Source organism: Ochotona curzoniae, unplaced genomic scaffold (assembly GCF_017591425.1).
Source record: "Ochotona curzoniae isolate NIBS_2020 unplaced genomic scaffold, NIBS_Ocur_1.0 contig_1, whole genome shotgun sequence".
Classification (NCBI taxonomy): domain Eukaryota; kingdom Metazoa; phylum Chordata; class Mammalia; order Lagomorpha; family Ochotonidae; genus Ochotona; species Ochotona curzoniae.
This window is the reverse complement of record NW_024464918.1, coordinates 33,940,016-33,953,682: the sequence shown is the minus strand read 5'-3', so window position 1 is coordinate 33,953,682 and position 13,667 is coordinate 33,940,016. Positions and strand designations below refer to the sequence as shown.

At 34.1% G+C, this 13,667-nt stretch overlaps 1 protein-coding gene across 1 annotated transcript in view; it reads right to left on the bottom strand.

Moving 5' to 3' along the window:
• Positions 1 to 13,667, bottom strand: part of ADAMTS19 (ADAM metallopeptidase with thrombospondin type 1 motif 19) — a 171,939-nt gene that overhangs the window by 87,280 nt on the left and 70,992 nt on the right. The window contains exon 8 of the mRNA XM_040976406.1: positions 8,740 to 8,845. Within this exon, the coding sequence (XP_040832340.1) occupies positions 8,740 to 8,845 (106 nt within the window). The remainder of the gene's footprint in view (positions 1 to 8,739; positions 8,846 to 13,667) is intronic.

Genomic DNA, 13,667 nt, shown 5'->3' with positions numbered 1-13,667 from the left:
GTGGGAAAGCTGCAGAAGAAAGCCCGTGCACGTGGGAGTCTTCTGTGCACGTGGCAGCCTTGGATGGAGTTCTAGGATCCTGGCTTTGGCCTGATACAGTCCTGGGTGTTGTGATCATTTTGAGAGTGAACCAAACTTTACCTTTCAAATACATAAATCTTTTTGTAAAATATTTACTATTTTTTTGGTAAATACACATATTGAAGTTCATTCTATGAGTTTCTACACCTAGTGAGGTAGTACTACATTTTACGTCCATTTGTTACTATGTTTAAGATTTTTAATTGATTAATTATGATTGCTGTCCTGGCAAAGTCGAAATTATGCCTTGTTTTAAGCTTTTAATACATTGTTGCTTTACTCTGAAAATATTCCATTGTCATTTTTTAAATAATTCTCAGATAAAAAAGAACTGTAATTTTCCTCCTCATAATTAGCTAATTTATTTTATAGCACTAGCTTCAAACTTGAGTTGGAAAGTATTCCTTCATTTTCTAGGAAAATTAGATTAATACAAGCATTATTTATTCCTTGGAGCCTATTCCAATGTCTGGACTGGTATTTTTTTTGGGAAGAATCGAAAGAATTCAGTCAATCTCTTTAAATAGTTATACAGTTTTAAGCTCTTCTATTTTATTTTCTTTGATTTTTCCCATTTTACCTTCATCTAGTTTTAAACTTTTACATAAAATTATTCCGTACATTTTGTTATTTTGTTAATGTCTTTTTTGCCTGTTTCTTCTTTATGACAATCATGAATTCTCTCTTTTTAAAATAGAATTAGAATGGGCCAAATTTTGAAGTTGTCTTTCATTTTTAATGAATTCTTTGCATTTCATTTTTTTAGATTTAATTTTTAATATTTTATTGTAAATTCAGTTAGAAGGAGAGACAGAGAGGAAGGTCTTCTGTCCATTAATTCATTCCCCAAGCAGCTGCAATGGCCGGAGCTACACCAATATGAAGCCAGGAGTCTGGTGTCTCTTCCAGGTCTCCCACGCACGTGCAGGGACGCAAGACTTTGGATCTTCCTGGATCGCTTTCCCTAGGCACAGGCAGGGAGCTGGATGGGAAGCGGGGCTGCCGGGATTAGAAATGGCCCTATAAGGGATCCTGGTGTGTGGTAGGCTACCACGACGGGCCCTCTTTTATAGTCTTTAATACTTACTCTTATAAATTATAATTTGTTTTACTCTGTCATTGTTTTTGTAATTTTATAATTTGAGAACTAAGGCCATTTATGCCATAATTGATTACTATATGTAGATTAGTATATGCATATATTAAAGTTACTTTCTTATAATCACTGTTATCTCTGTGTCTCAAATATATTGAGTGGCATGTTTATTTTTATTTAATTTATGATCCCTACTTTGGTAAATGGGTTTTCCAAGAATGTTTGTGAGGTTCTAAATATGTATGCAAGTGAGTATTTAATAGTGAGGTATGAAAATGAGTATATAGGGTTTGCTTGTGAAAGCTTTATGAAGAAAATTAAAGTAGGCAGAGGGAAAGGAACCAATACAGTGGCTATGTTTACAATTTTTAAAAATATTATGAAAAAGGCATTGCTGCAGAGTGACTTCTGCAGAGAATTACAAAAATGGAAACGATATTGGCTTTTCTGGAGGATAATGTTTCAGGTAGGAAAAAATAAATAAAAACATACACCTTAAAGTAGGTATTTGCTTTCTTCGTGTCAGTTAGAGCAAAGAGGACTACAGCACTGCAGCACAGTTTGTAAGGAGATGAATGGTCACACAGTAAGGAGCTAGAACACAGAGTCTTTGCGGGCCATCCTAAGTGCAAGGCATTCTTCTCAATTAGATAGGAAACCATGAAACACACTTAGCAAGCAAGTCATGCAATTTGCCGTTTTGTTTGTTTAAATAATCTCCCTGTTTCTCAGTTGAAAGCAAACAAGAAAGAATGAAACAGACAGAGGCTGCATATGCAGAACTGATGGTGGCTTAGTGTGGTGTCAGCAGAACCAATGAGCAGGAATCAAACTCTATGTGTAGTCTGAAGGGAGTGTCGAGCTCACTGGTTGAATGTGTACTATCAGATAGGAAGAGGGCTGAAGGACGATTGTGTAGGCTTAGGCTGAGCAACCGAAAGACTGGAGCATCCATTTCCCGGGCTAGGAAGACCTCGATGGCAACACTTCAGGGTGGGGAATGTCCTTCCTGCATGAATGTCCTAGAATGCTCTGTCTATGGAGTCAAATACATTATGAATCCCATAAGTGAAAGCAAATATGGTCATTGCTTTTCTTGGAATTTACATCTTAGTGAATTAGCTACCTAATGAATGAACAGAGGAGGTGGGTGGTATTAAAATGTTTGTTAGGCAGACCTGCGTGGAATGTTTCTTTACAAAAGGCTCCCAACCTGAATTACATGAACCACTAATAGGAGGAAATAACGAGTCATCGGTGGAAAAAAAACAAAACTCAGCCACAACAAATTTTACGTGTCTGTGTCCCATAGCATGCAGAGGCGTGGTGAACTGGAGACCAGGGACTGAGAACAAGTGGACGCATGAGGTGGAGAGGGAGAGTGAGCGATCAGAGACAGGTGATCCAGAGCCAGCCCAGAAGTTTGGTGGACAGAATAAAGTTAGCTTGGAGAGCTCTTTTGCATTTCTGGCATAACACTGCAATTAATAACAAGGGCTTTGGATTTGTACAGACTTGGTTTTGGACGTCGGCTCAGTCACTGACTCGCTGTGTGAGCTTTGGCAATGATCATCTCTAAAATAAGGTGTTATTATTGCTTTCCTTCTTTAGGTGGGAGCAGAAGTCTTGAGCTCCAACATCTTAAGCACAAAAGAGTACAAAAATGTGTTCTTTTTACAGATATAGTCAGGTCAGGAAATGGCCACAGGATTGCATTATTTATAAATATCTTTAAAAATTTCCCTGATAATGTAGTTAAACTTTAATATAACCATAAAACCATACACAGCAATATGAGTTATTTTACTTGTCTTTGGAAACCACAAAGCAGATTAAGTTATTTGTAAGTATACACACAAAAAAGAATATATAATGTGTGGATATGTGTGTTTGTGTATATACATTTACTTATTCAAAAAAGTTATTTCAAATGTACGAAATATTAGTATTAAAGAACATATTTTGTCATTTTTAAAACACAGTCTTTTCAATCCATTTTACTACAAATGTAAAACTATTTTAAGTCGTATTTATTTGAGAAACAGAGACACTGAGAAAGTGACAGAGAAACAAAGGGAAGGAAAGCTCCCATCTGTGGTTCACTTCCCCAATTCCTAAAACCATGTAGAGAGGTCCACAGAATGGTCCCAAGAGAGGAGCCTAGAGCCCAACTCCGGTGTCCCACAGGGATGTCAGGAATCCAACTTGAGCCATCACCATTTCTTCCCATGGTGGGCATCAGTTTAAAACTAGAACCAGGAACCAGCGTTAGGAATTAAACCAGGAAGTCCAACATGGGACGTGGTTGTCTTAATTGCTATACCTAAACACCTCCTGGACATGAACTTTTGAAATGTACTTACATAGGAATAGATGGCTTTTAGAATAACATCAGGGACTATTTTATAGAAACTAATTCAACCTGCAAGTTGGTGACACTGATGAATAAAAAACAAAGATCTGTATCTGTTACGCTGGACGCCCTGCACAGAATGTGTTTGAGGAACTTGTGTTATTGATCCATGTCCAGATAAGCAGCTGACTGTACCACGCACATCAGCTTTAACACTAGGAATACAGCCATACGGTTTACTTTAACTAACTTCTCTTCGGGACATCAAGGAAGAAAGTAATGTGCTACATTTTGGCTGCGCTCCATGTATTCACAGACCACACTTGGAATAGTAAGAACATTTATCGAACAGTTAATGAGCGATGTGAATTTCATGGGGAGAATATTACTGTATACAATGAAATAAATCCTAGATGCCTAAAAGTGGTGAGTGAAAGAGAGAAAAGGGGAGAAAGGCCAGGAAGGAGGGAGGGAGACAGTTAGTGAAACAAGTATACAAAAATTGGTTTTCCTAATTTTAGAAACAGAAAGAACTTATAATTGCAAAAAATCTATGGGAGAGATCGCTTCTTGGACTTTTGGCTAAGATCAGGTGTAAAAATCTATGGAACAAACAGTAAAAGAAAATAAAACAGTTCATGTTTAACAAAAACTGCAGGTTAATGATATAAATCAAAAGTAAATTTCCTATTAGAACTAGGAATATATTTTCAATCCACTTAATGAAAGGAAATGTCCTCAATATAAAAACAGCTCTTGAGGAGTCAAGAAAATAACAAGTATATACTTAGGCTAATCTATGACCCTGGATTTAAATACAAATGTAAAATATTAAACTATGCTTGCTAATAAAACAGGGCTTTGTTAGGAGATGTAGGACATTTTGAATCTTGAGAAATATTTTCTAACTGTGTAGTAGAGTGAACCGGTACGTGGGTGGTCCAGTCGAGCTTTTTTTTTTCCCCTCCCCTGATCTAGCTGCTGGGAGGTAACCTTTAAGCCCTTGGGATATCCTGCCAAGGTCTTTGTTACGCAGGGGGGAGGTGAGAGGGTGAGAGAGATTCGTTCATGACAATTTATACTATCTTTGTGATTTATGGTGGAAGACTAGGGCCAGCTTGACTTCTGAAGGGAAGGTTAGTCAGTGTGGAGCAGTGAGTCAACCACCATGACCCTGGACACCAAGGTTCTGGTTAGCCCCTCTGGTTCCTAGCGTGAGTAGATGGGTCACTCGGTGAACTCTGGCAGTGAAGCACAGTGTGTCTGGAGCCTGGTGCTGTGGATCTGTCCTGGGTGACTCTTCCCATGACTCATGTTAAAGAAGAGCCTTTCCTGGAAGTAAACTGTACTGATGAGTAAAATCGCCACGCTGAGTTTTATGTCTGCAAACAATTCAATTAACCTGACTGCCGTCTTGGTTCTCCCCAGCCAGCAAAGGAATCTAACCATGATTAATATGTCAATAGTAAATTATGGGCTTAAGTCTAAGTGAAGTTTCTTCAATAAATTGCTATTTCTAAACAATACATAAAATAGAAAAAGGAATGAATACATGTATACACACACACATACATTCAACAGAGTAAGTTTACATTGAATTCCCAATGGTATTTCCTTTCAGTCATTAAAATTAATTAATGTTTTAAGCTTCATTTTAGCAAATTAATGAAGAACATGTTTGTATTCCGTGAATATACAAATATGTTTTTATATATCTTTAAAACAATGAAGAAAAATATGAACTTATCAAAAAATTTGGTTACAAGAAAATTAACTATCCTGATTTACTCTTTAGGGAGAAAAACAATTTTAAAGGAAAATCAAAGCTAGCTTAAATCATTTATTTCTCCTTTCTTAGTATGGATTCCAATTTACACTAAAGTTTTATAGTTACATATATATTTTAAAATCATCTTTAGCTGGCTGTCTTTCAGATTCTTTTGCAATAGAAAAATGAAGGATTTTTGTTTTCTCAATTACTCAAAACCAAGTCCTTAGAATTAATTTTTTATTACTTTGTGGTCTGTGCTGATTATTTCAGCTGTATCTGAAGATGTTCTGGGAATTCCTAGAAATAAAAATCAAGACAACAAACACCAGTACCCTTTGCAAACCAGTTTAGACACACGTGCCATGAGAGGAAGGCGTTCTTGAAGTGAACCTTTCAAATGACATAATCTTGCCATTCTAAAATTGTGGTCTGCTGAATTACATAAAATTGTAGCTTATTATTAGTTTCCTGAAAATACTTCTATGTATATAATTTAACAAATTTGAGAAATATTAAAAACAAAAACACTAAGATTTAAGAGTTTCACTTGAGTAGTTGGCTATTACTCAGATCTGAATACAAGGGCTGTGTGTGTGTGTGTGTGTGTGTGTGTGTGTGTGTGTGTATGTGTGTGTAGAGAAAGAGAGAGAAAGGGAGAGAGAGAGAAGGATAGGAAGAGAGAGAATGGGACCTACAATTTTCCAATATTGGTGAAGATGTTTCCTATTTGATAGACTAAAACTAAGGTATTCCTTATTGATTTGCTATTTAAGAGGGTATAAACAAGGTCTTCAGAAAGTTCATGGAAAATGTTCATTATGAATAAAATATATATAGATTTCAAAATTGTTTTACACTAGCATAAATTTCTTTTCTCATTCTTTTTTCCATAAACCCAGAAGCTACCATGTATATACAAACATTTGTTTGAATTTCCACTTTCTTCCTTTCTTACGTTTTGCATCATATTGTACACTGAGTGATTTTCATGATGACCCGATTTATATACATTTCCTCCTTTTGTTTTTGTTTTCATTGCTTTTATCATTCATAGTCCATCATCTAGAAACTGCTACCTTAATGTTTCAAATTGCTTAATGGTAAAAATTCTTAATAACTGAGTGTTTCAACATGTATCACATGCTCTGGTCCTCCTGCAAATGTTACACATACTTGGCAAGTCTCTTTTTTTGATACTCTATAAAAGTCAAATAAAATAATATTTTAGCACCATTTTAGCCAATCCAACCCGAATTCCTCGTCATGAACCAATCTTTCTGCTATATAAAACTAAGGTGCTCTTTCCTTAAATAAGTTCACATAGTTTTCTAAGTAGGTTATTGATCAAAACTTTGAGTGTTAGTAAGTTAACTCATGTTTCTTTTAATTGTTATTTCTCCTATATATTTTCTCCTATAGGAGAATAGAATAATTAACATACAACCACAACTGAAGAAATTAACTTTATATATCTGTTTTTAAGCACATTTATTTACACATACAACTTTTTAAAGCAAACAATGTACTATTAGAATATTTGACAAAAGGTTTTAAAGTCTATATAAATGAATATGAACCCAGACTGTTTATATATCATTTTGTGAATGCATAGCTAAAGAAGGAAAATCATAATAATTTGGAAATTTTCACTTATTTTTAGAATTATCTTTACAATTATTTTTCACTTGTGTTCCCACTATTGTTTATTTACATTTCCTTGCACCTATATATTATTCTCAACATTTCATTGAACTGATGCTCATGGCTTTTCTATTACAACTAACCTGGCAATAGCTTTAAATTATCAAAATTAGAATGGGATTTAGAATTTAATTGCTATAATTCCTTGATTCTACGTTTTTCCAATGGATGATGTTTTAAAAATTTGTTGCCTTTTCTTGAAGTAACAAACTGAATGCAGACAGAAAGCCTGGATGGGAAAAAAATGAAAGTGTATCTATAGATTTAAAAACAGTGACACCCAGTGTTTCCCAAATGATTACAGTAGCATGTAGTTCCTTAGTAACAATTACAAGATTAATTTTCTGCTATTTAAATGTATCATGACGTGCTAGTAGAGGTAGAATATCAAGTGTCATGTTGTACAGTGTATTTACATGTTTCAAAATGACAGGCCTACTTTACGTAGGGATAGAGATGTGTACTATAATGTAGACTACTTCCCAGTTTGCTACTCATGTGTGAGAGTATATGTATATACTCGGTTACCTACTTTTTAAAGTTCAGAAGCCTATCTAGGAATGTCCTTTACCAAAGAAACGTCCATAAAGACAAGCCGCCCTAAGTGAAACTTCACTAAATCCAAATCCATCCAGTTAAAATACCTTCATGCTTATCACTGACCTTGCTAGCGACTAGGGTAGGGAGTGGTTGGGGGAGGATGGCATTTGGCCTGTCAAGATGCTGAGTTAGTTGCCCCTGACACATCTCCAAGTGCCAGGAGCCATTCCTGCCTCTGTCCTTGGCTCCTCCCCTCCTCCAGGCTGCCATTTCATGGGGAGGGAATCAGCAGAGGGGAGAATGTTTTTGCCTTCTTTTTGTCTTGCTTTTTCCATCTATTTCCCAGTTGAGTAAATTTTTAAAACTATGAACCTTGATTCTCAGAACCATGACATTTCAATTGCAATGAACGTCCTAATAAAATGTGTCTACTTTATCACAATCTGAATGCCAATCCAACTCAACATTTTGCCAAGAGAAATTTAAGGCCCAAACAGAAGATAACCGAATGTAAAATTTCAAGACAGCATGACACAAGTTGAAGGATTTGAGATGATACCACTTTTTTTTATAACATTGGGAGGGTAATTATTGTATTCTCTGGGCACACTAGTGCAGAATTACTTTAGAAGGTTGTTCTGGGGGGGGGGGGGCGAAAATACCTGGAGATCATTCTGGCACACAAGGACACAGTAGATGCTCAATAAGTGTTGGTACGAAATTGTAAGAGACCTACTTCTTGGTTCTTCTATTAGATGAACTAAGCCATATAAAGTGCTTATGTGTTTAGCTGAATTCTGCTGCAGTTATGCCACCCCTAAACACACAGGATAGTTACTCTATGTCTTAAAATAACACATACAGTTAATACTATAAGATGGAAATGTTTTCACTTAGTCATTTTCCTTGAATGTTTAAAAATATATAGACTGTGTTTATAATTATTGTGACATTTAACGGTTTAGAAATGTGTAGAGATCAGTAATGCACCACGAAATGATTCTCTTCATTTTAAAACTGTAATTGGGTTTTGTTAGACACATCTATAATAGTTACAACATGTAGAAGAAACTCTTTGTAGTTTTCCCACACCTCTTCTAAGTTCCTTAGTTTTCAAAACTTAAAGCCCTTTCCCCCAAAATCAAAAGCTACACAGTGAGATTCTAAACATACAACATAGCCAGGAATTTGACTTACTTGTGACCCATTTCATGAGCAATTGTAAATGCAAGATTCAGGCCATTGTCTTCAGCAATAATACATTTTCTCTTTTCACTACACATTCCATTCAAGTAAGCTATGCCTACGAGAAACAAATATTATTATCACAGGTTTTGTTTAAATTGTCAAGATGTAATTGTTTGTTGTCCTCATTCAAAAGGCAATATTAACTGTAAAAGCTAACCTTACAAATGGAATATTAGATGGAAAACATGTAAGTATAAGGAAATCTATAAAATTTTGATCTTTTTTTAATTTTACAATTCAAAAAATACTATTTAGTTATATTACTAAGCATCCAGGCATATATTAAGAATCTATTTTATAAACAGCACTTTTCATTGTCATGTAAGAAAAGTAGTCATGACTTAACAAACATAAATAAAAAGCAATTATCTTAAATATTTAAAATTCTTATTAATAACATGTTTTCAAGAGAACAAAAAGTAATAAAAGTAAACTTCACAGGACAATCCTGATATTTACATACATATGTTAAATTAATACATTTTAAAAATTTTATTTCATTAAAGGCCACTTTAATGTGATGTAAAACTAATTACTGATGTTCAAATACTGAAGCTTCCCTCGCAAAATATGTGCTTACTAAGATACTCCAACGTTAAAACATAAAAAGCATTACTTAATACATAAAACGTAAAAACATTACTAAAAAAAGAAGTTAGGAAGCTATTTGGTCTTTTGTTGTAACTTATCAGGAAAGATTGTAAAATCTGAAACTATTCTTTAGGCAAAGACTTATGGAGTATTTTACTAATTAATACACGTTGCTAAACAAAGACTATTTACTAAAATAACTATCATCTTGCAAGCATATATTTTATATTATTTTCAAATAACATGCCATTTTAACACCTATTATTTAAAATTGTATATTCTGTAACTCTCATATCCTTATGATGAATTTCAAGCTATTTTATAGATGAAATCTTAAAGCCAAGATAGGTGAAACGATCTGCCAAAAATCATAAAGCCTATAAAAATGACACATTGAAGATCTGAATTTTCCTTTGAATCTATCTGCCAGATAACTTTATTTTGCTTCTAAAAACAATTTAATACATAGTTTCCACTCATAAAAATTATTACCTGAATGTTTACAACTTTTGGGAAAAGTGTTTTTTTTTTTTTTTAATATATATTTGAAAGGGAGAGAGATAGAGAAAAGGAAAAAATGAAAGAGAGCTGTTCTGCACTGATTCACTCCTGAAAAGCCCAGAAAGATGAGAGTTAAGCCTTTGTGAAGCTGGCAGTCAGGAATCTCATTACATATGGGTAGCTGTGACCCACTTATCTATAAATATACAAGTTTATTAAATAAGTAAAATGTTAAAATTGTCATAACATATTTGCATAGAGATATTTAAAAATGTGTGTGTATAATCATATTCCAGGGAGTTTAAAAAGACTGAGTGAGCATGCCCAATCACTAATGCCAACTGTATTTAAGATTATGAGTGCTTTTCCTCCTCTTCTGCCATTTCCTAAATTCATATAAATGTTTATCACAGTTGAAAATTAGAGACTTAAAAACATAATTATGCCTCTAAAATCTGAATGGTAGTTAGTGGAATCTCTTACAACGCGGGTTATGGTTTAAAAACCAGAATGATACTCTTTTCCCGTTTTTCTTAAAGTTAAAGTAGAATCTATAAGTGGGTCTTGTATAAGTTTGAATTTCATTGTTCTTACATTTGGCAGATCAAGGAGTCTTTGTTTGCCTTCAAAGTTACGGATAATAATTGTAACCATGACTAATTAAATGAATTGCATTATTCTGTTTAAACTCTATGCTTTTCAGTTCCTTTAAGAAGCCACATGTTTCCTATTATAATAAAGGATAGAGGTTAGGAGGGGGAAAGATCTAACACAGCTGTTATTTAAAGATAGATGTAATACAGACGCTTTTCAAAGCACTCTTTAATATGAAGAATTCTGGAAATAAAACACAAACAAAAACAACTCCTAACTTCTCATATAGGAATGAATCAAGTCATGCATCACGAGTCAACAGAATCTCGTTGAAATCAAATCTCATTGGTCTAAAGATACACACATCACCAGGAAGACCAAAAATCCCTAAAACCCAACACCATGCATTTTACAATAAATGGCTACTTGAGAAATCAGTTTTTTCATTAGTTACAGAACCTATGATGATACTCTGTTATTTCCCTGGGAGTCTTATCATGACTTGAAACCTAATGGAATCACCCATACAGTATGTGCCAACTAATAAAATTATAAAGGTGCACATGGAAAAATACAAGATACATGATGGCCCATTTTAAAATCTGTTCATTAGGACACAAAGATATTACCACACCGTCTCATTCACATGCGGAGCATAAGGAAAAATGATGTTATAGAAGTGAAAACTGTAACAGTGCTAAGGAAGACTCAAAGAGGTTCTGGATTGATGAACGAGAATTAAGTTGGTATTAGACCGCGAGTGAGACATTCTGGAATTCTGTTGCAGAGCAGGATGCCTACAGCTAACATATTCATTATTCCTCTATTTAAAGAAAGAAGGCAGGATTGTCAATGTCTTCACCATAAATGTTAAATGTTTAAGGATAGAGATATATTTACCCTGCGTGGACATTATACAACATATAATGCATTGAAGCAGCACATGGTATCCCACAAACATGTACAATTTTATGGATCAAAGTGTTTTAAATTTAAAAAAACATAAAATGTATTTTATCTAGTAATAAGGAAAATATGGAATGCTACAGTTTTATACATAACTAATATGAAATAGCTATATGCTGACACCCAAATGGTGCTTATGATAATTGTAAAATAATTTGATTTAATAATTAACACATTATATTATGTTTAAGTGAAAAGATGATGATCTAGAAACAGAAAAATACAATTATACACGTTATTGGACTTGATATCAGAAATTGCAAATGTAATTAAAAAAGAGGTGTCCAAATAAGTACAGCATGATCTCACCTATATGTAAAATCTGTAAAATGTCATTAGACATTAATAGACATATGCAATATATAAATGCATCAATAGCATCATACTGTGCCCTATAAATACAAATAACCTTAATAGGCCAGTTAAAAATTCTTAACTAATATTTGAACAGATACTCTCAAATGTTTGTATTAGGTCAATATTCTTTAAAATGCACTTGCTATGAATATGAGGGAAAAAGTGACTTCTAATTAAGAAACGGTTTAAACAAGTATAGCAGATCTCTGTTCAAATAATACAGAATATTGTATATCAACTAAAAAATTATTTAGATGTTTTAACATAATATACAAGGTTCCTTTTCATTAATAACATATCAATATGCCAAATAATATTTGATTTTGTAAGTTATAAATATAAATCTAAATTTGAAGATCATCTCAGCAAGCATGAAATTCCCAGAGGGAAAACTTTCTTTGAAAATGAACATAGAAGTAAAAACTACAAAGCAAGTAAAAAAATAGTCCACTTTGACGGTGAGACCACAGATATAAAAATGAGGGTAAAGGTGATCCCACAAACTAGCTCATATCATAGTATTTTATAAAATACATCTTAAGGACAAAACAGCCCTATGCATAAAATCAATCATATAATTTCAAAATTACTGGAAAACAGCACATATATGCATGTGTGTGCACACATATCAACATTTTATCACATTACTGGTAAAAATTAAGACTATTCTACTGGTTTTAGTGACAGAATATGTGAAAGATGCAGAGAAGCAAATAGTCCATATAAAAAGTTTGATCTAAGTCACACACACATGGTTTTATGTAACAACTAGGATGCACATACAATTTTCAAACACTCAGGATCTTCTGAAGTAGAAAAAGTTACCCTAGAACATAAAATTAGAATCACTAAGATAATTTTTACTCTTCTAATTGTTCCCTCCATCCTTCTTTGCAAATGGGTGTTTTAGAAGACGTGTAAATAATGTCAAATGGAAGTTATAAGTATTTATAATTAGAAGAAACCCCTGATTACATTAAAAACCCAATAGCCTATGAGGCAGTTGGGTTTGTAATAGGCAAATATCCCTATTGAGAAAAAAACTGAGCAGTCTATATAAAAATGAAATAATAATTTTAAAGGCACCAGAGTTTTAGAAAGAAATGATACTGTAAGTTTTTCAAGTCTACAAAGAGGAAACTTTTAATGATGAATCAAATATTTATAGGCACTTTCCCCCTCCTGATGATATTTACTGAATTTCAGCAACAACTAGAGGCTGACCACATGGCTTTGACCCAGGAAGAGGACAGCTGCAAAAGAAAAACAACAACAAACAGGAATGGGGTGTCCTCCTTGAGATGAAGTTGATGTCCATATATGGCTAAAGATTTCAGAAGGTAAGGAGGCTGGACTTAACAACACAGCAGGCAGGGGGGCCACCAGGCATTCCTCCTCAAGACAATTTCAGGATTCAAAAAACTCCAGGGAATACCATTACAAACTAATCCAGAACCTCTGAATGGAGCAGAGGAAGGACACAAAATGATGAAAATATGGAGACATCTGCATGGTAAGGCAATCTGACATTCTTGATCTGAAACATAATGCTTTCAATTAAGATCTCTATGGGTGGACTTAACCCTGGAATGGACATAGGAAAATGAGGAGTATTTCATGGGATAGGTTAATGTAAAATGTCCAAGTTCAAGCACAAACAGTGAATGCCAGGGTAAGAAATCCTATGGTGCCATGGTTTGAATTTGCCCTGAAATGCATGTTGACATTTAATGGCATTTGTGAGAGTACTGGGAATGGGGACCATTCCGAGGTGATGAGGTTACAATCATTATATAGTCAGTTAATACAGAAAGTGGAATCCAGGAAAAGATTGAGATTAGTCTGATTTTCCTGTTTCCACGCTTGCT